Consider the following 22,519-nt stretch of genomic DNA (forward strand, 5'->3'; position numbering starts at 1 on the left):
CTGAAATAAATTTTAACTTGTTTTAAATTAATAAATTTAATTTAATTATTTATTTAATTAAATATATTAAAATAAATTGATTAAAAATATTTAAATTTATAATATCCAAATACTTAATCAAATTGTTATTTTTTGTAATATCTAAATTCTCACTCTTAAATTGGAAATCAAATATAATATTAAAATCATGAATTTATATAAATAAAAACCGTATTTTATTATATAAAATTACTCTGATTGATTTAATTTTTATAAAGATAATTTTATTTAACTATTTTTTTAATAAACTAAGATAAATTTCAAAAAATGGATTGAGATTTTTAATTAAATTAAATATATAAAATAAAATACTCAAACAAATACTTAATTTTATAATATTCAAATGAGAGAGTGAGAGGGCAGAATGAGCAGAACAAGAGTGTGAGAGAGAGTGACCATCCGAGTGAAAGTGTATTCACTAGCCTTAGGGAGTGATTTTACTTTCACTTGTTTTTCTTAAGAATTAGTGAAAATAAATTAAATAATTAATTCACTTTCACTCACTTACAGTGTACACTAATAGGTTTTGAGTGGGTCTAGACTTCGCAACCCAGTCAATGATTAATAGGATTGAATCAAATCCTAACCTTCTTCTAATTTGTACATAAAGACCTGAATTAAGGTCAAAATATTGTTTCCTTTACCAAAATTTTTGAGTTTATCAATTTAGATCTTTCTATGTTCAATTAGAAGTCGAGTGAAAGTGTATTCACTAGCCTTAGGGAAGTGATTTTACTTTCACTCATTTTTCTTAAGAATTAGTGAAAATAAATTAATAATTAATTCACTTCACTCGCTTACAGTGTACACTAATAGGTTTTAAGTGGGTCTAGACTTCGCAACCCGGTCAATGATTAATAGGATTGAATCAAATCCTAACCTTCTTCTAATTTGTACATAAAGATCTGAATTAAGGTCAAAATATTGTTTCCTTTACCAAAATTTTTTGAGTTTATCAATTTAGATCTTCCTATGTTCAATTAGAAGTCTACATTTTCACGTGTCTTTGTATATATAGAAACATGGGTTTGGTAAGCATAGCATGCTTTACACACTATGCCCTTGCGTAGGGGTGGCTTCGAATCGAGTCGGCTCGATTTGATTTGGTATCTCTTGAGCTTGAGATTTGAAATCGGCTCGTTTGAGTTAACGAGCCGAACTCGCCCGAATCAAGGTTCGACTCAAAAGCTCGCAAGCCGGCTTTAACGGGCGAGTCGCGGGATCAGGATCGGGATGGGGAAGGGGGTTGTCGCCGTCGACAGCTCCTCGTTGACCGCTACATCCCCTTCAATTTCTTCCTCTTCCTCTGATTTCTTCGCCTCCTCTATTTCCGTCGCTGCCGCTTCCATCGTCGCCAACGACAGGTGCTCACCGGCGCCGCGCCGTCGCTCCTTGTCGTCTCGGCAAAAAACCGGAGAATAGTTTCCTAAATTGGGGGAAATAATTTCTCCCCCCCCCCCCCCCCCCCCCCTTAATAAAAAAAAAAAAAACTTTTTGTCCCTTCGTTATGGCTGTTGAAGAAATGAAAAAGATATTTTAGTAGAAATACGTTTCTAGAGATTATTAGTAGTTTTTTCAATAAATATTGAAAAACATTTTTAGTAGAAATATAGGGACAATTAGTGCCTCATGTTTAAATTTTTGTTAAAAAATCATATAATTTTCTAAGTAAGATTTTCTTGCCAAGATGGGCTAGAAAATCGTATAGAAAATTTTTGAATAAGTATTTGACAATTGATGATATAATACTTTTAGCATGAGGCAACTTTCATAACAATTTTGTGTTTGACATTTTATTTGATTAAAAATTTATCAATAAGTATCGTAATATATTAGAGTAATTATTAATTTTTATTTATTTCCTTAGAAGAGGCAATAAGAGGTCCATTTAACTTTCCTAAGAAAAATTTAAAATATTTCTTGTAATTTTTTAGTAAGTCTCTAATTGTAATAGGATTTTATTTAAATGATTTATAGTTTTTATTTGGTTGATTGTAAATTGATAGTGATATTTCATTTAATTTTGTTGTGTTTGATTATTGTATGGAGTTTATTCATAATGTTATGCAGTGTATGAAGTGTTTAGACTATTTTATGGAGTATATGAAGTGTATAAACAATTTCATGGAGTGTTTATGAAATATATATAGAGTATTTATGGAGTGTTTATGGAGTGTTTATATAGGTATTATGTATATAGATTAAGTAGAGGTCATGCCGAATTTTATATAGGTATTATATACATAGATTATGCTCAATTTTAAGTAGAGGTCATGTCCAATATTATACATGTAATATATATATAGGTTATGCCCAATTTTATGTAGAGGTCATCATGCCCAATTTTATGTACAATGTATGTATGATTTTATATATATATATTTTGAAAATTTTTAAATGTATGTTGAAGCTCGAACTTGGCTCAAAATCAATTAAAATTTTTGGGTTTGAGCTCGATAACAATTTTAGGCTCGAGACGAGGTTTGACTCGAAGTTTAGCTCAGCTCGAAATATTTAAATCAAGCTCAACTCAAACATAGACAGATTCGGGCTCGATATCATCCCTACCATTGCGCTAAGGTTGGCATGTCAACCCTTCCAAAGCTTCTACGAAAATGTTCAAAAGAACAGGAAACCAAAAAACACACTAGTAGAGTGATTCTTGATCCCTTATCTCTTACTTCAAACTTAATTTTAATAAAATTAATTTTTTAAATATAAAAACAAACACAATAATTAATTTTTCTTTTTTCATGGTGATATAAACATAAATTGTTACTAGTGGGCTCCAAACGAAACCTGGTTCAGAAGGCAGATGGTTAAGTCTGTGCCAGCGGCACAGCCATTTTTGAAACCTAACCGCGCGCCAGCTGTGTCTGTTGGCTATCTGGCTCTTCCCCCGAACCTGTATACTCTTTCAAATTAAATACTGCCCTATCTCCTCTTTTTCTCTCTCCTCTGCCCGATACGGAAACCTCGGTTGTCACCCACTGGCTTCTGCACAGGCCTAGAAAGAAAGCAGAAAAGCCCGTCTTTCGGAGAGGACGACTCAGACTCTCGCACCGCAGAGAAAAAGTAGAAAAAAATGCACCGGAAAACGGACTCGGAGGGTACAACGAGCCTGGACGCGTCGACACCGCCACGGTCGCCCCGGCGGCCGATCTACTACGTGCAGAGTCCTTCGCAGCACGACGCGGAGAAGATGTCAGTGCAGTCGAGCCCCTTGGGTTCGCCTCACTTCTACTACCACTGCTCCCCCATCCACCACTCGCGAGAGTCGTCCACGACTCGGTTCTCCGCCTCCATAAAGAACCCCCGCAGCGGCCCATGGAAGAAGATTCACGCTGAACCGCTCAACGAGGACGACGAAAGGGACGGCGAGGATGAGAGGAGGCCGGGACCCAGATTCTATATCTTCTGCTTCATCTTCTCGTTTGTGGTGCTCTTCACCGTCTTCTCCCTCATCCTCTGGGGGGCCAGTAAGCCTTACAAGCCCAAAATCTCCATGAAGGTCTCGCTTTTGATCTTTCCTTTAAATTCATTTCTAGCCGTAGTGGGTCGGAATTTTCCGAAAACAGATGGAAGTCCGTTGGAAGAAGTCGAACGATTCAACTCGGGAATCGTTCGAGTTGTACTTTCAACCTTTTCCCGCATTTCCTCCCGCTGATACCTGGAATGCGAGTCTGCTAGATATTTTATTCCTGGAAAGCGTGCGTGGAAAGGCTCGAGAACTCGGCCTCGACTCGGGAATCTGGAAAGTCCAAAGCATGTCGCGTGACTTCCGTTATTAACATCGAGTAAAACGAGCTTGGAACTGACAATTGGCGGCTTTATCCAATCCAACATTGTCTTCTAGACTCCGATTCGGCGATCCACTGAGCCAACTCGACTGCGAAAAAGTTGACGAGTTGATGACCTTGTCTTGTCTTTACTGCACTCGCTGCAGAAACTTTTCAGGTTACAGCTATGGCCTAAGAGGACAGTTCATGTGAAAGTACAATATTGGCCTTCTTCGGAGACGAGTAAAAAGCTAAATCATGCCCAAAATGTTCTTATTTTATTACAATTTAAGACGAGAAAATATAGGCATCATTAGTGGGAAATTGTTATTTGGGCCTTAATTAATTTTAAATTTCCATTTGCAGAGTCTTGTTATTGATGGGTTCAATATCCAAGCCGGTTCCGACGCTACCGGAGTTCCGACCAAGATGATCACGATCAAGACAACGGTGACGATGTCTTACAAGAATCCAGCCACCTTCTTCGGTGTGCACGTGTCTGCATCTCCCTTCACATTGCACTACTATGACCTCAAAATCGCCTCCGGCCGGGTTCGTATATTATTTCCCTTATTTTGGTTTGGTTTTGGTTTTTCTTAATAGTTAATTTATTTATGGTTTAATAATTAATGTTTTAATTAGATGAAGGAATTTTACGAGTCTCGGAAGAGCCACAGGAAGGTGAGGACGATTGTGCAAGGTACGCTGGTTCCACTTTACGGCGTAGGCGCGAGTATCGGTAGCTCGCTGGATGCTACTATGAACCTCACCCTCTCCTTCACGGTCAGGTCCAGAGCTTTCGTGCTAGGAAAACTCGTCAAGCCAAAATTCTACCGGACCGTCGCATGTAATGTCGGGTTGAAACCGAACCACCCCTCAGTCGCCCGGCCCATCAATCTCAGGCAGTTCTGTTCTTATGATTGAGCGGACATTTTTGGCTCATCTTAAACACAGTTTTTTGGATAATTTTTTTTAAACTTATGGATTGAAGACTGCAAATCCTGTTTTTTTTTTTCTTTCAATCTGACATTTAGCAGCTCCTTTTAATTTTCTCTACGGTTTCCTGGATATTGATCAAATTGCACAGTATAAACTGAATTTACAATGTATACTAGATAGATTAGGATCAAAATATTACGAAAACGAAAAGGAAGTTATAGTTGATGTTGATGAAGATTATACAGTTGTTTCACCTAATATAGATTTTGTTCCGAGGAATCAGTTAACACTTCAGTCGTATGTCTCTGCCGTGGCATAGGCTCTACAAAACAGGAAATGCCCTAGATGTGCCCGTGAAGTATTTGACGAGGGGCATCCCCAGTTCCTTTGCAGCACCAAAATGCCTGAGCCTGTAGATCCCTGCATCTGCTTCTTGTATCTCCCACACCACTGTCGCCAATCCATGGCCATTCTCATCAACTCTCCACTCGAAACATAAGCAAAGATCGTCATCGTCGTAAACAGGGTACCAGTTGGGTGGCAGCCACCTCTCTACCACAGCAAATGTGCCTTCTGTTAGCAGGTCATTCGTCGGATTCCCACTCCAGAAGGTGGCCCTCACCTTGTCTCCTTTGTACAAGAAGTTTTTGTCGGGTGGGAGACGGGCGTCCTCTTTAATGTCGCCAAACTTCTTTCCTGGGGGAATTTCGTCTACCAAGGGACCTTGTCTTGGGCTGATTAGTTGAGGTGAAAGATCAGGTGGTGATGGGTTGTTGTTGCCTTGGGAGTGCTCTCCTGTGGCCATTGCTGTTGCTAGCTTCTTGAATTCTTGGATGTAGGCAGATAGTGTGTGGGGGCCGTATAATGTTGATGCGGCCTTTAGATATTTGACGTTATTTCACAGAGACATTTTGTGCGTCGATTAGTGCTTATCCAGCGAAAACAAGTTGAGAATCATGCAGTGTTTATCCGGACGACTAAATAATGTTTGATAAGGTGAGAATTTGACTGCAAAAATTGCCATTGTGATTGGAGATTATAAATTCAATACCTCGTGTCTTTGTTGTTGATACTCTTCAATGGTGGTGACATACTGGGAGTAAGCATTAGTAGGTCCAGCGATAACAACATGGATGTCATCGTCAAATTCGCCATTCCCGTACTGGATCAATGACTCCTTCACAGCCTCTCGCAGTCGTCTACCAGCCATTGTTGTAAACTCTGTTCAATCCTAAAAGAATGTTGGATTTGTCTACCTTTGGCCCAATCAAAGGAAGTATTGGGTTGACTTGAAAGTTGAAACTCACCTCCTGGCACTGAGAGAATGATCAATTTTCCAATTCTCAAGATTTGAATGGGGAGAATGGCCGGCTGTGTATTTAAGAAAAGGACAACTGCTATGAAAAGGATGCATATAAAGGTCATGGTTACTACAGATGGGTAAGGATCAAACAATTACCGCCCATGGGTAAGGATCGAACATCTCTCCAACATCAAGCAGTATCGTCTTAGGCAAATGACAATTCACCTGTTGTTCACCTGGTTCTTTCAGCATGTCTCTCATCTTTGTCCAAAAATCTTTAATCTGCAATGATCAAGTATCAACTGATTATCAGTTCACATGGTGTCTAGTATTTATAATACAACATGCAAAGACAGTATAGGATTGATACAAAATGGACCAGCACATCAAATCACTATATCAGGTTTCCTTTAAATGAAATTTTATAGAAGCATTGAAGGTTTGTAATCTTTACCCCGGTGTCTCCTTGCTGAAAGCCATGTGCACCAGGGCCATCTGTAGTGCCGGCAGCAAAACCAGGACCTACAGCAGCAGGACATGTCTTGACAACCTTATTGCCAGGTAATGCGATCTCAACACTAGTTAAGTTTAAGTGAACATGTCGATAATTGATTTGTCCATGCAATTTTTCTTTTGCTGAATCGAAGAGATCAATTGCTTTGTTGAACTGTCTGAATCCAATAATTCCAGTACTAAGTACTTCGTTTGGGTATCTGCCAATCCAAAGACAGGTTCATGTTAGCAAAAAATTATTCTTAGTAATGGTTAGACTTGTATCGAGTTCTCTTTGGATTACTTGTTCAGTGCATATAAATCTCATTCTTGAAGTGTATATAAACAATACATGGCTGCAACTGGGATTAGTACTTCTAAATGATTGAAATTAACATACCCAGGACCTCTGCTGACACAAAGTTGGTTGTTGCCTTGGCATGAAGAATGCTTGACATCACAGGCCTTACCACTGCCAAGGCAAATTTCTCCCATTATATTTGGACTCACATCTCCCATATTTGATTGGCAAAATGCGGCTACAAACTGTGAACCGTCAGTCTTTCTCACTTTGAAGTTTTTGCTAGTGGTTTGGTTACATGGCTGCCCTCCAGTGGCATTGAATTTGCTAGCAAAATTCAACAGTGTACTCTTCTCTAATTTGCATAATAACTACTGTCAGTGCAACTCTGGAAACAATCTCATTCATGGCAAAGTTCAAACACTTTTTACAAATGTGTAGTACTCATTCATACCTTTTACTTCAGTTAAATTAAAAGAATATCCTTCATTAGGTTGAATCCTGTCCTCAAATAACCTTGCAGCAACGCCCTTGTTGTCACCACTAATGAGTTTGTTGTCCTTACTCATTGAGGTGCCATGGGTCGCATACCAGTTGAAGGATCCGATACTCTTCCCGCTTTCTTTGTCAACAAATTTGAGAAGTGTCATTTCATTATCTACATTTTCAGGGTACTGAGCTCTCTCTTTAGCTGGATTCAGAAGGTATGCACTTGGACTCCTGTTGATGTTTGCATTCTCTACATCTCCTATATAACAAAAACAGCTTAACTGAGTAGCACCCCTGGCCTGTTCTTTCTAGTAATTTACTGAGTACAAGTTTTCAATCTAAAATATCATCTCAGAGCATCTGCTGAACATACATTAGCCTGAACTCAAACTTTGAAAATGTAATCACTTCCAAATAAGTAGGATGTCCTTAATTTGCTAAGTTAAATTAGATAATCATAATGTTTTAGAAGGCATGAATAAAATATCTTACTTTAATGTATCGATTGTGAACAGAAGGCATGGAATCATTGTAAACAAGGAAAATTTTTGAAATAAAAGAAAATGAAAATAAAGGCGACTCACCTTTGTTGATGAAAATAAATCCTGGTCGGAGATTGGCGTGAGCTTGGGCGACGCTCTCCGCGACGGCTTCCACAATTGCATCGAAGGATTGCTCCTCGAAGTTATGAGAAGTGAGAGAGTAAAGCAGATACTGAGAATAACCTCCGGAACCGGCATGGGTATGTGTTGCACTGATCGCAATGTTGCTTTCGTTGTAAATGCTTCCGAACCTAACCGGAGCATCGCAACCATTAACTCTTATTCAGCAGCTTGTATATTGGATCGAATTAATCTGATTTACCTTATTCTAAGCCTCTCAAGGACCTTAATCGTCACGAGCTGAGAGGCCATGCCGGCATCGAGGTTGACAAACGCAAACCTTGCACCTTCTTGGCTTTCTGCAACGACGAAGGTCCGTGCCCGGAGCCGGAAATGGATCCCGGCGGCAACTTGATCTAGATTGGAGTAACCGTTCATGTTCACATCGGCAGCTGGCCCCGTCATGTCGTAACTTCCTAATCCTATCAAATACAATCCATCGTCTACGGCGGCGACGGGGCAAACAACACTTAATGAAGCTACAAGCATGACAAGAGATGGATGGAAGGGATGGGAGTTTTTGATTCTCATTGTCTGAATACTATTCCTTCTTTTGCTTCTCTCTCATAAAAACAGATGGTTTGAATAGGTAGTTTCATCGCCGGAGGTGATAGCTGGCTGAGAGGAGAGAGTTCTTCATGGATAACTCCGTTGTTCTCTTAAATAAAGTCTTAATCGGATGATTCCAAAGCCATTCTTGGTAGAAACATAGAGGTCCGTCTCCGCATTTCAACCTCGTCCAAGCAATCTTGTTCTTGCTCCCCTTCACGTCGGAATTAATTTTTAATCTTTTTCCTACCTTGTTCATAAAGTGGTTTAAAAATAAAATCAAATCAAAGTCAAGAACCAAATAAAAATTATATGTAATAGCTACCACCATTCCCAGCATTTAATGAGGTCGGATTTCTTGCCATCCTTAACAATGACTTGGGTTGGTCTTGCTTAGAGCAGTTTTTGGGGATCTAATTATGAAGCTGTCATCAGTGCCATCTATTCATGTGGGTCTTATGTGAAAACTGAACTACCCTCATGGAATTGCATTAGGCCTCTCCTTACACTTGATGAACTACAAACGAGGACACTAATTGGCATCATGGGTTGTAAAAGTTCTCACCATTTATGTTAACCTTATTAGCATCCACATTTCAGTAGTGTTTTCTTTTCATCAAGATCACAATAACAATGCTTAATACATGTGTACTTAACTTGAAGACACAGCAAAGGCACTTGAGGCACCAGTGAAGTACCGATAGGCTGAATTCCCAACTTTTGCTGCACCAAAATGCCTCAGTCTATAGACACCAGAAATTGCTTCTTTTGGTATTTCCCACTCCACACTCGCCACTCCATGGAAACTAGTATTTTCAATCCCCCACTTGAAAAACAAGCTGAAGTCATCGTCATCAAACGCCGGCACCCACCGCTCCCCCAATAATGCTTCGACCACCGCGAAAGTGCCTTCGGTCATGAGATCGTTTCTGGGGTTGGCACTCCAAAATGAGGCACTGACTCTCTCTCCTGTGGTGAAGTGACCCTTCTTGGGGGGGAGAAAGATGTCTTCTTCGATGTCCCCAAATTTCCTTCCTGGCGGAGTTGTGTCAATAGCAGGCGCTGCTAAGAGGCTGATTTGAACAGACGAAAGATCCGGCGGCGAAGGGCTATCTGTTGTCGGAGGTTTCCCAGTGGCCATCGCTGTTGCTAGCTTCTTGAATTCTTGGATGTAGGCAGACAATGTATGGGGACCATATAATGTGGATGCAGCCTGGATTATAGAGAACAGTGAGCTGCCATGTCAATTTTTTTTTTTTTTTTCTTTGCTGTTTTAGGCATCAATGGTTTCGATTTTCAGGCCTCACCTCGTATCTTTGTTGCTTATACTCTTCAAAGGTTGCAATATACTGGGAATACGCATTAGTAAGTCCTGCGATCACTACAATGGTGTCGTTGCTGAATTCACCATTGCCATTGTTAATCAAGCTGTCTTTCACAGCTTCCCTTAGCCGCCTCCCCGCCATTGTGGTGAACTCTGTTCATCTCTGGAGTTAATTCCGGCATTTTCTCCCTTTTTTCTTAAGAAATTATGGAAGGTCAATAGAGGTTTCGTGTTTTCTTTGCTTTTGAAAATGGGAGAGCAGTTCTCATTTCTCAATTTTTAACGCAAACAGGCATTGCATTTGCCCTAGGCTTACCTCCTGGGACAGAGAGAATAACTAGTTTGCCGATCCTCAAAATCTGGATTGGGAGAATAGCTGGCTGCAATTTGGTGAAGAAAGAACCTATGTATTGTCAGTGGGATTCAATAATGGTGTACAAGGTGAGATATCAGAGTTTGTTTTGAATTTGATCATTACCGCCCATGGGTAAGGTTCAAACATCTCTCCGGTGTCGAGAAGCACAGTCTTAGGTAGTTGACAGTCGACCTGTTCTTGACTCGGCTCTTTGAGAAAATCTCTGAGCCTTTTCCAGAACTCATTAATCTGAAACTCCAATATTATCATTTAAAACTTCAACCATCTGTAGAGTTATTTCTAATAGAAGAGTATGATAATGGTGTCATCTTCTCACCTGGGTGTCCCCTTGTTGAAACCCAAATGCACCTGGGCCATCCGTAGTTCCGGCGGCAAAACCAGGACCGAGCGCCGCAGGACATGTCTTCACTACTCTATTGTCTTGCAATTCAACCTCGATATTAGTTAGGTTTAGGTATACATGCCTGTAATCTACTTTCCCACTCAGTATTTCCTGTGCCGAGTTGAACAGATCAATGGATTTTTCGAACTGCCGTTCGCCGATGATCTTGGTGCTTAGTATTTCATCTCGATATCTGCAAAATCAAATCGTACATCAAGCTCAGTCCAATAAGCGTTAGTTCTTACTCCAGTGCCGCAGTTCGATCCTCATTCTACTGCTGCAAAGCGAAGAATGAATCTGTGATTGATATACCCGGGACCTCTGCCCACACAAAGCTGGTCATTGCCATTGCAAGACGAATGATTGAAATCGCACGGCTTGCCGCTGTCAAGGCAAAACGCACCGAGGACGTTTGGACTCACATCTCCGACGTTTGATTGACAAAAAGCTCCGACGAACTCAGCGTCACTAGTCTTTCTCACTTTGAACCTTTGGCTGGTTGTTCTATCACAGGGCTGCCCTCCGGTGGCTTCTATTCTACTTGCCGTTTCCTCCAAAGTTCTCTTTTCTGATGCACACAATCAGTATGAGAAATGAAGACATTCGGACTGATTCAACTTGAGGCTTTTAATTATGTACCTGCTACTGCTCTAGGTGGGGTTGAGGAATTTTGGTGAGAGGATCGAAACCAGTCCTCGAAAAACCTCGCGGCAGCCCCTTTGTTGTCTCCGCTAACGAGTTTATTATTCTTACTCATGGAGGTCCCGTGTGTTGCAAACCAGTTGAAGGATCCAATGCTCTTCCCACTCTTTCCGTCTACAAATTTCACAAGTGTCATTTCGGTGTCGACATTGGTGGGATACCGAGCTCTCTCTTCTGGTGGATTGAACAAGTACGCACTTGGGCTCCTGTTGATGCCTGCATTCGCTACATCTCCTGCAGATTCGAGATTAATTTCGAATTAACCGACCGATATTATTCTGCTATATGTAGAACCGATCGAAACAAGATGGAAAGATTTATTTGGGCGCTCTTTCTCACCTCTGTTGATGAAAATGGATCCTGGTCGGAGGTTGTTGTGAGCTTGGACGATGCTCTGTTCGATGGCTGTCACGATCACGTCGAAAGATTGTTTGACGAAGCCGAGGGAAGTGATGATGTAGGTCACGTATTGCAGATACCCACCAGGTCCGGCATGGGTATGGGTTCCACTGATTGCAAGGTTTTCTTCATTGTACACATATCCGAACCTTAAAACAGTAAAAAAATGGAAAATATGCTTCATCCCAATGGAATAATCGAACGATCCTGTCATGTTCACATAATCTTTATTGTATCCGCAAGACAGTTTACAGAAGGCGGTTGAATACCTGGATTTAAGCCGCTCAAGAACCTTGATGGTAACCAGCTGAGAAGCCATCCCGGCGTCGAGGTTGACAAAGGCAAACCTAGCACCCTCTTCGCCTTCAGCGACGATGAACGCTCGTGCTCTCTGCCGGAAGTGAACTCCGGCAGTAACCTGTTCCAAGTTGGCGTAACCCATCATATTCACATCGGCTGCTGGCCCCGTCATATCGTAACTTCCCAATCCGACCAAGTAGTCCCCATCGACGACACTGCAGAGAGCAAAAACAACCAGAAATGGAAGAAGAGAGGGGCTTTGACGACGGTTTTGAACTCTTATCATCGTTTGTGATAGTATGCTACAGTCAGTGGCATTAGAACCTTGCTTTATCGTTCATGGCTGGTGCGAGAATTAATAGGTTGCATCACGACAATATTTATATAATCAATATTCTTAGTATGGACTGAGAAAAATGAAGGGTAAGTTTTGTTGGTTTACTCAGGTTTGGGCTGGCATGACAGGATGTTCGCATGGATTGCTCCGAGGTTTGTCTATTTGTATGAGACTTACCTTTTGATTCGGAATTCCTTTGAATTTGTCAATTATCTACATTGATTTGAAGCCTATTTACTGGACAAATAAGGGGTAATTCAAATTCTTAATCAAGGATCTGAATTTTCTTGATTTTGGCATTGACTCGCCAAATATCATTTAGACATATTTTTAAATTACAATCAATTAAAAATTAATTATATCTTGCTTGAAATTTTGTAGGAGATTGTTGATTCTTTGATGAACTTGAGGTGGTGCAGCTAAAGTTGGTAGGGTCTTGCAGGCTCGTGTATGTCCTTGGTTGCTTATCTCCTTTGCATCCCCCCTCAAGTCGGGTACAAGCCGAATCGGCATGAGCCAAACTCCTCTAGCAGTCTTGGCTTGATTCAATCATAAACTTGTAAGTTTGAGTTCAAGCTTGTCACAAACATTGAAATGGAGTTGGAGCTCGGTTCAATCAAAATTTTAAATATGTTGCTTCTTTAAATAGATAGTCACAAGAAGAAAGTGGATGCATCTCAACATTTTATGAGAATTTCTTGATTGAAAACTCTAATTGATTTTAATCATGTCTTGATATTAAAACAAGTGTCTTATTTATACAGCTTTTGAAACAACGGTAGAGAGATTCTTCGATCTAACTTAACTTTCCTCTTGAGCCTTGAGATAAAATATGAAATGTTTTATATTTTGAATTAATCTTTCCTAGCTCAGGTGGTTTTTCAAGAGAGGGGTGAATTGAGAATCTATTAAGTACTTAAAGGGCTAAAGAAAGTATGACAAATAATTAACAAGAACATATTACATGGTCATTGCACAAGAACCTTTGCTTAAGAAAATTTCGTTAATAAGCTTTATTAACTGAAATTTACATGCAAAGAGATTTTGGTTATTTAAGCAAAATATAATGCCCAATTTACACAAGACAAACCTCTCTCAAGAGACTTTGTATAACTAGATTCTGACTCTAGTAAGCTTTTTCCTTCTTGATCTTTCTAGTAGACAGTTAGATCACACTTTATAGCTCTCCTAGTAACATTTTGTACGATGGATCATGCCTATACATATGATTGATCATACTTTATAAATTCTGCTAGGTTGTATTTTAGATATACATGTTGATCGATCATGCTATATGTTAGTGTACTAATTTGAATTTTAAACATGATATAGACTATACAAAGGGATTTAGAAATTATAAAGAATCGCATATGGAGCCAATAAACTACAAGTTCATGGCTAGTTATCCTCTAGAATAAATCATTGGTGATCCTCAAGGCAAAATTGCAACTAGAAGAGCAACTCATGAGATTATGGCAAATAGTACCTTTGTTTCTCAAATAGAGCCCAAAAACTTTGCCGAGGCTGAAAATGATGATTTTTGGATCATGAAAATGTAAGAAGAATTGAATTAATTTGAAAGAACCAAAGTTTGGACTCTTGTACATACACCCAGAAATCAACAAGTCATAGGAACAAAGTGGGTCTTTAGGAACAAAGCCAATGAAGAAAGTCAAATAATGAGAAACAAAGCTAGGTTAGTTGCCAAAGGATATATCCAAGAAGAAGGTATTGATTTCGAAGAAACCTACGCACCCGTGGCAAGAATAGAGGCAATTCGAATACACCTAGCCTGTGCTTGTCACATAAAGTTCAAATTGTACCAAATGGATGTAAAGAGTGTCTTTTTAAATGGGTACATTCAAGAAGAAGTATAGGTTTTGAAGATTTAAGCAAACTTGATCATGTATACAAATTACATAAATCTTTATATGGGTTAAAACAAGCTCCTAGAGCGTGATATAAACTATTAGGAAAATTCTTAGAAAATGATGGCTATAAGAGAGGAAGCGTAGACAAGACACTATTTACTAAGAACCATGATCACAATTTGATTATCGTTCAAATTTATGTGAATGATATCATATTGGGTTCTACAAACCCCTCTCAATGTCAAAAATTTGCTAGTGTAATGAAGAATGAGTTCAAAATGAGTTTATGGGTGAACTCACATTCTTCCTTGGACTTCAAGTAACACAAATAGAAAGTGACACATTCATAAATCAATCCAAATACAATAAGGGATTGCTTAAGAGATTCAACATAAAAAAATCTTAAGTCAATTAGCACACCCATGAGTTCATCCTTGAAACTTGACTAAGACAACTCCGGTACGACCATAGATCAAAAACTCTATAGAACTATGATAGGATCCCTACCATTAATTTCAGCCAGTAGACTAGCCAGTAGACTGGATATAATGTTCTTGGTATGCCTATGTGTTAATTTCAATCTGATCCTAGAGAGTCTCACTTAGTGTCAGTTAAAAGAATTTCAAGTTATCTACTTGGGACACCCAACTTAGGTCTTTGGTACTCAAGCTCTTCAGCCATTGATCTAGTCGGTTACTCAGATGTTGATTTGCCAATTGCAAAATTGACAGAAAGAGTACTAGTGGTAGCTGCCAATTACTTGGAAATATGTTTGTCTCTTGGTTTTCCAAGAAACAACATTCAGTTGCACTATCCACTATTGAAGTTGAATACATAGCGTGTGGAAGTTGTTGTGCTCAACTTCTTTGGATGAAGCAACAACTAGGTGACTTCTTCTTAGAACAAAAAGAAAATTTAGTCAATTGTGACAACATGAATGCCATAAGTCTAAGTACGAACCAGGTTCACCACTCTCGATCAAAATATCGAGAAATTAGAAAACACTTTATCAGAGAGCTGGTTCAAACCAAGGTTATTAAGATTAATTTTATCCCCACCAAAAATCAATTAGTGGACATCTTTACAAAGGCATTAGGATTTGATAATTTCTCTAAGCTTCGAGGAGAACTAGGCATGAGTAACCCACCTTGAGCTTAATGAACACATCACATCTTGTAGTGCCAAAAGAGTGAAGGGGAAATCAAAAGATTATATTTCTATCACTCTAAATAGGTCATTGATAGATCAATACCTATTGACTGATCGATCAACTTAAGAAATTGATTGATCAATTGAAATAGATTGATTGATCATTCATAGCGTGAATAGAGAATATGAAGAGCCAAATTGGGTTTTTAAGGTGACTCGTCATTCCAAATCATTTCCACCAAATTTTCCAAAGCTCCAAAGCTCTAAATCTTCATCCTCCTTCTGTATTTGAGTGTTTTCCCCTTCCAATCCGAGGTTAAAACCGTTGTTTTTCGGTAAAACCACTCAAAATCGAACCTCCAACATGGTGAGAATGAAAGTAACAACCGAGAAGAAGACACTGGTAAAGGAAAATGGCACTTGAGAAGAAATGCCAAACTAGAAAGAGTATTTCTAGACTAGGCAACAACAAAACAGATATTATTTGGTCTTTGCCCCAAAATATATAGTGGAACCGACAAAAAGTCGAAGTTTCTTTTTCTGATACCAAATGTTAAGCACCTAGCCAATACTACCTAAAAGACCGGCCTATTAGGAGCGGAAGACATAGGTACTTAACCCAGGACCATAACAGATTGAGGGCTTCTCAGACCTTCTTGGTTCTTACAAATGCCTATTCCAAAGAGAGGCACATGTGTATCCTCTCCTTGTAAAGGTGTTTTACAACAACTTGAAGGTAGAGGAGATTGGGCCATGTAACCTCAAACTCACCTTTCCACTATTATCATTTAGTCTACGGGCTTGAATTATTTTCTAGGTACTTCCTTCATGGGCATGACCTGTTATGTGAAGGACAACTGGACTACTGACCTTCACCTAGACATGCCCCAAAACATTTAGAATGTCATCCTTTTTGTCTTTGGACAGACGGCTGGAAGGTCTTATGAGGTCAAGATTAAAGACCTCACAGTGACACAAAGAGTAATCATGAAAATTATGGCCTGCGTCCTCAACCCGAGGAAGGGTACCTACTCCCGCCTGACTACGGTTGATATATTTTGGATGATGGCCATCTTCAAAAAGGTTCAAATTGACTTCGGCTACATCATGGCGAGCCGGATGGTGGATATAGCCATGAGCACATGAGTGGAAAAGTTTCCATTTGTTCAAGAGATCACGACCATCTTGATTTGATCAGGAGTTGACCTCTTGGACAAGGTGTCAGTGGACATCATGAAGATGATATCCATAGGGGAGACACAAGTGGGAAAATTTGGATTCACCAAGTGACAAGGACCATAGATTTAGAAAGAGAAGATCCTAAAGGAGTCCACCCTACAACCTATAGCTTCAGAAGATGAGCATAGTCCTGAGCTTGATGTGGAACAATTTGAATCCACGAAGAGGCGCCACACGGAAGAGGGAAGCTCATCCTCCACTGATCGTCTTAAAACACTAGAGCAAGCTATTGATGATGTAGTGGTGACTTAGGCGACAATCCTTGCAACATAGGATCAATTGAAGGCTGGGTAGTAGAGGATTGAGCACCTCATAGCGACCATCCTCAGCCGCCTCTCGCCTCCAGCTTAGTCATCTTAGGATACATGCATCTATCATTTTTTTTTTGTGACTCCCTGTGTAATCTCTCTTGATGCTATACATGTATTTATTTATTTTGAAGCATTGTACACAAATTTTGTAAAGAATTGAACATCTTATATGATGCACCCACTGAGCCACTTTTTGTTATGTCTTGCATGTTTAATTCATTATCTTTTTGTGTATAACAAAAGTGGGAGAAACAATGGGAACTTGGATCAAAAGACCTAGGCACTGAAAATTCTACAAAATTTATGCTTAAAAGGATCTAATTAAACTTTGCAAATATTATAGGGAGCTTAAGCTGAATTTGAACAAATTACTTTAACTCCAACCTTAGGGAAGTCTATATTTCTATTTTTTCCAAGTTAGGTTTTATTATCATAAAAAAAGGGAGATTATTAACCGTAGGTTGATTCCCATGTTGTTTTTGATGATAACAAAACTTAATTGATCTAATAACTTGAAAATCTAAGTATTTCATATACTTCACCTTCAAGAGTAAATGCATCTCAAGGTCTAAAACTTCAAAACGATCAAGCCTAACTCAAAACTGTTAGCAAGAGTTGTATCCCGACAAATCAAAGGATTTCTCTGATTTGTCATTTGAGGGAAATCATAGGAGAATTTCCTTTGATTTATCCTTTGAGAGATTACAGCAAAGAATCCTATAATCTATGTATTATTTTTGTTGTATAAATTGTGTAAATTGAAGAGTGTAAGGTAGATTTGTATATATGAAAGAGAAGATTTTTTCCAGTGAAATTTATCATGGTATGAGAGCGGGTGAGCTCTTTTGGCGATGATGCTGGTGGGCTCTAGTATTGTGACGAAGGGAGGACTGTTCTCCTCGGTTGTGGACCCCACCCAAATCGGAAACTCCCCGTGTGGGAAGTCATCCTGTCCGCAAACGGTAGAAAACAAAGCGACGGTCACGACGACCACCGACTCTGGCCGAACCTCTGACGTGTGGAACTGGGAGCTCTTGCACAGGGAAACTCCCATCCGGCGATGTTCAGAGGCCATCGTTGGGGAAGATGATGACCTTTCAATTAAATTCGCTTTCTAACTTATGCGGATTTAATTGGAAAGAGCGACGAGGCTTGGACCGAACCCGACCAGACCGGATGAACCAGACTCGAGGCTGAATCAACCCAATGGCCCGCATCGGACCAGACCAGACCAGATAAGACTCGAGTTGGACTAGACCAGATCAGACCAAACTTGACCCGGACCAGATTCGGACCGGACTTGAGTCTGACCAAACTCAGGCCTATCCCAGGTTGTCGAGATGTGTATCTCAGGCAAAGATAAGCTGAGGTATTTGAATAGTGATATTCCTCAGATAGATGAGGACCTAGGTAATGCTTTCCTCAAATCTACTGGAGAGGCTAATAGCAACATGTGAATACTTGATTCTAGAGCAACGGACCATATGACATTTGATGCGAATGATTTTTATCAGACCTCTCCTCCTCAACGAACTAGCATTGTCAATGCTAATGGATTATTTCTTTGGTAATAGGAGCATGAACGGTGATGTTGTCGCCACCCCTACCACTATCAAATACATTACTTGTGCCTACTCTTTCTCACAAGTTATTATCCGAAAGTCAAGTTACCAAAGAATTGAATTGTGTTGTGCTAATGTATCCTAAATTTTGTCTTATTTAGGATGTTCTCACCAAGGAGATCAGTAGGCGTGGTACTAAGAGAGGAGGGCTCTATTACATGGAAAATTTAGTATGGGCCGAACATATCACATGCACCACTTGAGTGATCTCAAAGTGGAATAGATTTGGCTGTGACATCGTCGGTTAGGTCATCCTTCGTTTGGTCATCTGAAACATGTGTTTCCTGATTTATTTTTGGATTTGTCAAGTCTGGAAATTAACTTTAAAACTTACATTCTAGCTAAAAGTCATCGATTCCATTATCCTTTAAGTTTGAATAAGAGTGAGCTCCCTTTTGCTTTGATTCACTTTGATGTGTGAGGTCCTTCCCCTAAATATACTCTATCTGGGTTTTGCTGGTTTGTGATATTTGTTGATAATTGGACTCGAATGAATTGGGTTTATTTTTTGAAAAATAAAGATGAGGTCTTCCAAATTTTTCAATTTTTTCATAAAATGATCCAAACTCAGTTCTCCGCTAGGATTCAAATTTTTCGATCTGATAATGGTGGAGAATATGTAAATCAACAATTCCATGATTATTTCCAACATCATGGACTAATTCATGAAACCTCATCCCCCCAAACTCCTCAGCAAAATGGTATTACGGAGTAGAAAAATTGCCATATCCTTGAAACGGCTCAAGCTCTTGTACCCTGAACTCATGTGCCTAGACACCATTGGACTGATACTATTGCTACGACAATCTATCTTATTAACTGCATGCCCTCCAAAGTGCTTGAGTTCAATACTCCACTATTGGTCTTGTCAACCTATGTTTCATTACCTACTATCCTGATGCTTTGTTATGGACTCAATAGTAGGCTAAGTCATTCAGAGGCGTCATGGCTGAGTCATTGAATTATTCAATTAATTGCTTTTCTTTCAATTTGCTTTTACTTCATTTTTATTTCAATTGACTAGTTAGTATGCCACATGGGTATTATTGTAATTCTTCTCTTAAACTCTTGTTGGCATCAACCCTACTTAAGGGGGAAAGGAAATGAGAAAGGGTAAGTCTTGTTTTAGCCTAAATAGGGATTTGGAGTTCTCCTCAATGAGCTCTAGGGTCTGCATTCTCCTCAATGAACCTAGCGTTTCAAGTTCCCCTTCGAGCTTGGTTTTCTCCTCCTCCTCCTTCCCTGCGAAGGACCATAACAACTTGGTATCAGAGCAGGAACACAATGAGCAATTCTTCAATCCTAGAGGAAATACTTCTCATACTCCAAGATATGCACAAAACAATACGTCAGATGAGTCAGGATATGTGCAAAATAGTACATGAGATGTGTCAGTCTTCCATTGACATGTCTGAGAGATGGGCTGCAATCACGACGCATCTTGAAAAGACCACAGAGGGAAATCCAGAGCTGAAGTCCAAAGCCTGGAAATCCGAAGTCGTGGAGCCTAGAAATACGAAGTTGGAGGGTTATTGTGCAAAGAGCTCTTCGAAACAGCCTGATTTTGGTTCACAAGTCATTGACGAGCGCCAGGTAGTCGATATGCCCATCAATCTCCTTTTTTCACGGCAACCTACCCTTCTCCCAGAAATTGAGATTGGAAATTTCCGAGCAGAGAAACCCCATGCTAAATTTTGGCCACAACTTGCTGTTGTTCACCATCGGAAAAAGGTCAGGTTCTACTTCGCTATGTGGCATAAACGTTTTCTACCCAACAAATTCACTTTTTTGCCGTTAGCAATTTATTTGAACAGGAAGGCAAAAAAAGCCAGAGACTTCGATTTCTAAGTGGAAATTGTTGCCTTGGCGGAAGATGGAACTTCTGGAACAGTGGATTTTGCCAAACCCGACAAGTACACTTTTCCCTGTGCATTGAAATCCTGCACTAGAGTTCAGGCACTCAAAGAAGGGGAACAAATTAATGGCCTTCTGGAGAAATTTGGGTTTGGGATATATGAAAGTGAAGGGAACAATTTAATTCGATGGTATGTGGGTTGTGGTAAGGTTGACATAGCCCTAGGCTGTTTGAGAGAATGCCAGATAGGAGTATTGTCACTTGGAACTCTTTGTTATTTGTTGTTATGATGAGATGGTATGAAAAATTTCCCGAGTTCAAATCCACATACCTGTTTCTAACAAGAGAAAGCTATGCAGGTCATTATATACCCCAGTTGGCTGTAGTTTTGCTGAACCACAATAAATATTCAACTGGCTTCAAGTTCAACATTAAGGGAGTAGCTATTGGAAACCCATTTCTCAAGCTTGACAGAGATATTCCCACAACTTATGAATACTTTTGGTCACATGGAATGATTTCGAACGAGATTTGCCTTGTCATAATGAATGAATGCGATTTTGCTGAGTATGTCTTCAACAATGCTCATAATGTAACCACTAAGTGCAACAATGCAATTGCTGAGGCAAATAAGGTGGTTGGTGAGTACATAAACCCATATGATATCAAACTTGATGTTTGCTACCCATCAATTGTGGATCAAGAGCTGAGATTAAAAAAAATGCAACCTAGAAAGGTGTGGGTGTTGATGTGTGCATGACTTATGAAAGAAGTTTCTACCTCAATCTTCCTAAGGTTCAAAAAGCACTACATGCAAACAGGACAAACTTACCATATATTTGGTCAATGTGCAACGGTGTTTTGAACTACAATGATATAGATGGTAACATCAACATCCTTCCATTTCTTAAGGCCATTACTTAACAGGATATACCAGTTATGGGTTTCAGTGGAGATCAAGATTCTGTTGTCCACAACGTCTTGTAGTTGTGTTTTAGTGCTTGAGCTCATGATGGTTTAGTCCAGGATGCTTGGCACTTCTTCAAGTCCCTTGATGAACATGGACTGGCTCCAAGGACTGAACACTATGCTTGCATGGTTGATGTTATCAATCGATCATGTTAGTTACATGAGGTGCTTAAGTTTATTGAGACAATGCCAGTAGAGCCAACTACCTCCATGTTAGGAGCTATACTTACTGGACGCAATAACCATGGAACAGTGGAGCTTGGTGCACATAATTATCGGTGTACCTTCACACTTCAGTGCCTGGTACTCAGGTGTTTTTCTAGAGTCAAAGTAGTTCACACTTTAGATAAGATACATGGACAAGTCTTACTACTCGTCTGCCTTTCCATCACTATTAGTTTAAGAGATATTGGACACATTGGAAATGCAACAAGTCTTGCCATAATCACTGGGATGCTTGCAATAACTTGGATCGTGTCACTCATCATTTTCTACATTGGGAGAAGAATATACTGAACTGTGCCTTGTTTTTGATTTTTTTTGGAGCCGTAGAAGCTATGAAGATTTCAGCTTGTATGCTAAATCTTCATGAAAGTATAAGGTTTTTCATCTTCTTTGTGGCTGTTCTCATGGTAGTTTTGTTGACATGGCACTATGGATCCTAAATGTCATATTATTATCCCTTAATGCTTAGGCTTTTATAATTATTTGGGTTTGATAATGCAAAATGTCATATTATTATCGCTTAATGATTAGGATTTTATAATTATTTGGTGCCTAAATATACTCATTATTCTTATATTTTGATTTAGGATGTAAATGGAAGTGTTAAGTGCAAAACGAAGTTAATTGGGCTATTTTGGACAGTTTCAACATTGCTACGTAATCTGGGAATAACTCTCTCATTAGAGCTCTGATGGAGATGATTCAAGATGCTATGGAATTGAAAGAAAACGTTATACAACTTTTATGTTTTGAATTTTGAGCAATACGGGCTTCATCCAGGACGAAACCGGGCTTGAAGTCGTGGCACTTGCACTATGACCCAGACCAGATGCACGAAAAGAAAAACCCTAAACCGGGAGAAAGAAGGGTAATAAAAGGAGAAAAGGAGTTCGGCACCCCTGACC

At 39.5% G+C, this 22,519-nt stretch overlaps 3 protein-coding genes and 1 pseudogene across 3 annotated transcripts; 2 read left to right on the forward strand and 2 right to left on the reverse strand.

The window, feature by feature from the left end:
- The first annotated feature begins 3,013 nt into the window (after window positions 1–3,013).
- On the forward strand, window positions 3,014–4,886 carry LOC137944672 (uncharacterized). Its single transcript, XM_068790388.1, has 3 exons — window positions 3,014–3,550; window positions 4,185–4,370; window positions 4,461–4,886. Exons 1-3 carry the CDS (start codon window positions 3,125–3,127, stop codon window positions 4,740–4,742), a joined length of 894 nt encoding a protein of 297 aa, XP_068646489.1. The 5' UTR covers window positions 3,014–3,124; the 3' UTR covers window positions 4,743–4,886.
- A 193-nt stretch (window positions 4,887–5,079) lies between these two features.
- Window positions 5,080–7,301, reverse strand: LOC137943663 (neutral ceramidase-like). Its single transcript, XM_068789106.1, has 7 exons — window positions 7,298–7,301; window positions 6,953–7,208; window positions 6,515–6,773; window positions 6,217–6,342; window positions 6,065–6,128; window positions 5,809–5,978; window positions 5,080–5,634 (listed from the first exon to the last, which is right to left on the reverse strand). The coding sequence occupies exons 1-7, from the start codon at window positions 7,299–7,301 to the stop codon at window positions 5,080–5,082; spliced, it is 1,434 nt and encodes a 477-aa protein (XP_068645207.1).
- Window positions 7,302–9,205: 1,904 nt separating this feature from the next.
- Window positions 9,206–12,377, reverse strand: LOC137943664 (neutral ceramidase 2-like). The gene is made up of 10 exons (XM_068789107.1): window positions 12,361–12,377; window positions 12,006–12,251; window positions 11,677–11,885; window positions 11,275–11,571; window positions 10,948–11,203; window positions 10,570–10,828; window positions 10,356–10,481; window positions 10,194–10,257; window positions 9,861–10,030; window positions 9,206–9,766 (listed from the first exon to the last, which is right to left on the reverse strand). The coding sequence occupies exons 1-10, from the start codon at window positions 12,375–12,377 to the stop codon at window positions 9,206–9,208; spliced, it is 2,205 nt and encodes a 734-aa protein (XP_068645208.1).
- Window positions 12,378–20,658: 8,281 nt separating this feature from the next.
- On the forward strand, window positions 20,659–21,407 carry LOC137943665 (serine carboxypeptidase-like 42; annotated as a pseudogene).
- Window positions 21,408–22,519: the final 1,112 nt, after the last annotated feature.

This window comes from Aristolochia californica, unplaced genomic scaffold, assembly GCF_029961685.1.
Source record: "Aristolochia californica isolate CCGP_79_NKW_82.1479 unplaced genomic scaffold, dmAriCali1.0.hap1 SCAF_11, whole genome shotgun sequence".
NCBI classification, from domain to species: domain Eukaryota; kingdom Viridiplantae; phylum Streptophyta; class Magnoliopsida; order Piperales; family Aristolochiaceae; genus Aristolochia; species Aristolochia californica.

Excerpts from the sequence above, each read along its gene's own strand:
- LOC137943664 (XM_068789107.1), bottom strand. Across the intron at positions 10,829-10,947 it reads TGTGTGGGCAGAGGTCCCGG|ATATCGAGATGAAATACTAA; the intron begins GTATATCAATCA and ends TTGATTTTGCAG. Across the intron at positions 10,031-10,193 it reads TATTCTCTCTGTCCCAGGAG|AGTTCACCACAATGGCGGGG; the intron begins GTAAGCCTAGGG and ends AGAGATGAACAG.
- LOC137943663 (XM_068789106.1), bottom strand. Across the intron at positions 6,774-6,952 it reads TGTGTCAGCAGAGGTCCTGG|ATACCCAAACGAAGTACTTA; the intron begins GTATGTTAATTT and ends TTGGATTGGCAG. Across the intron at positions 6,129-6,216 it reads TCGATCCTTACCCATGGGCG|CCGGCCATTCTCCCCATTCA; the intron begins GTAATTGTTTGA and ends TTAAATACACAG.
- LOC137944672 (XM_068790388.1), top strand. The coding sequence starts at position 3,125 with ATGCACCGGAAAACGGACTCGGAGGGTACAACGAGCCTGGACGCGTCG. Across the intron at positions 3,551-4,184 it reads AGCCCAAAATCTCCATGAAG|AGTCTTGTTATTGATGGGTT; the intron begins GTCTCGCTTTTG and ends TTCCATTTGCAG. Across the intron at positions 4,371-4,460 it reads TCAAAATCGCCTCCGGCCGG|ATGAAGGAATTTTACGAGTC; the intron begins GTTCGTATATTA and ends TGTTTTAATTAG.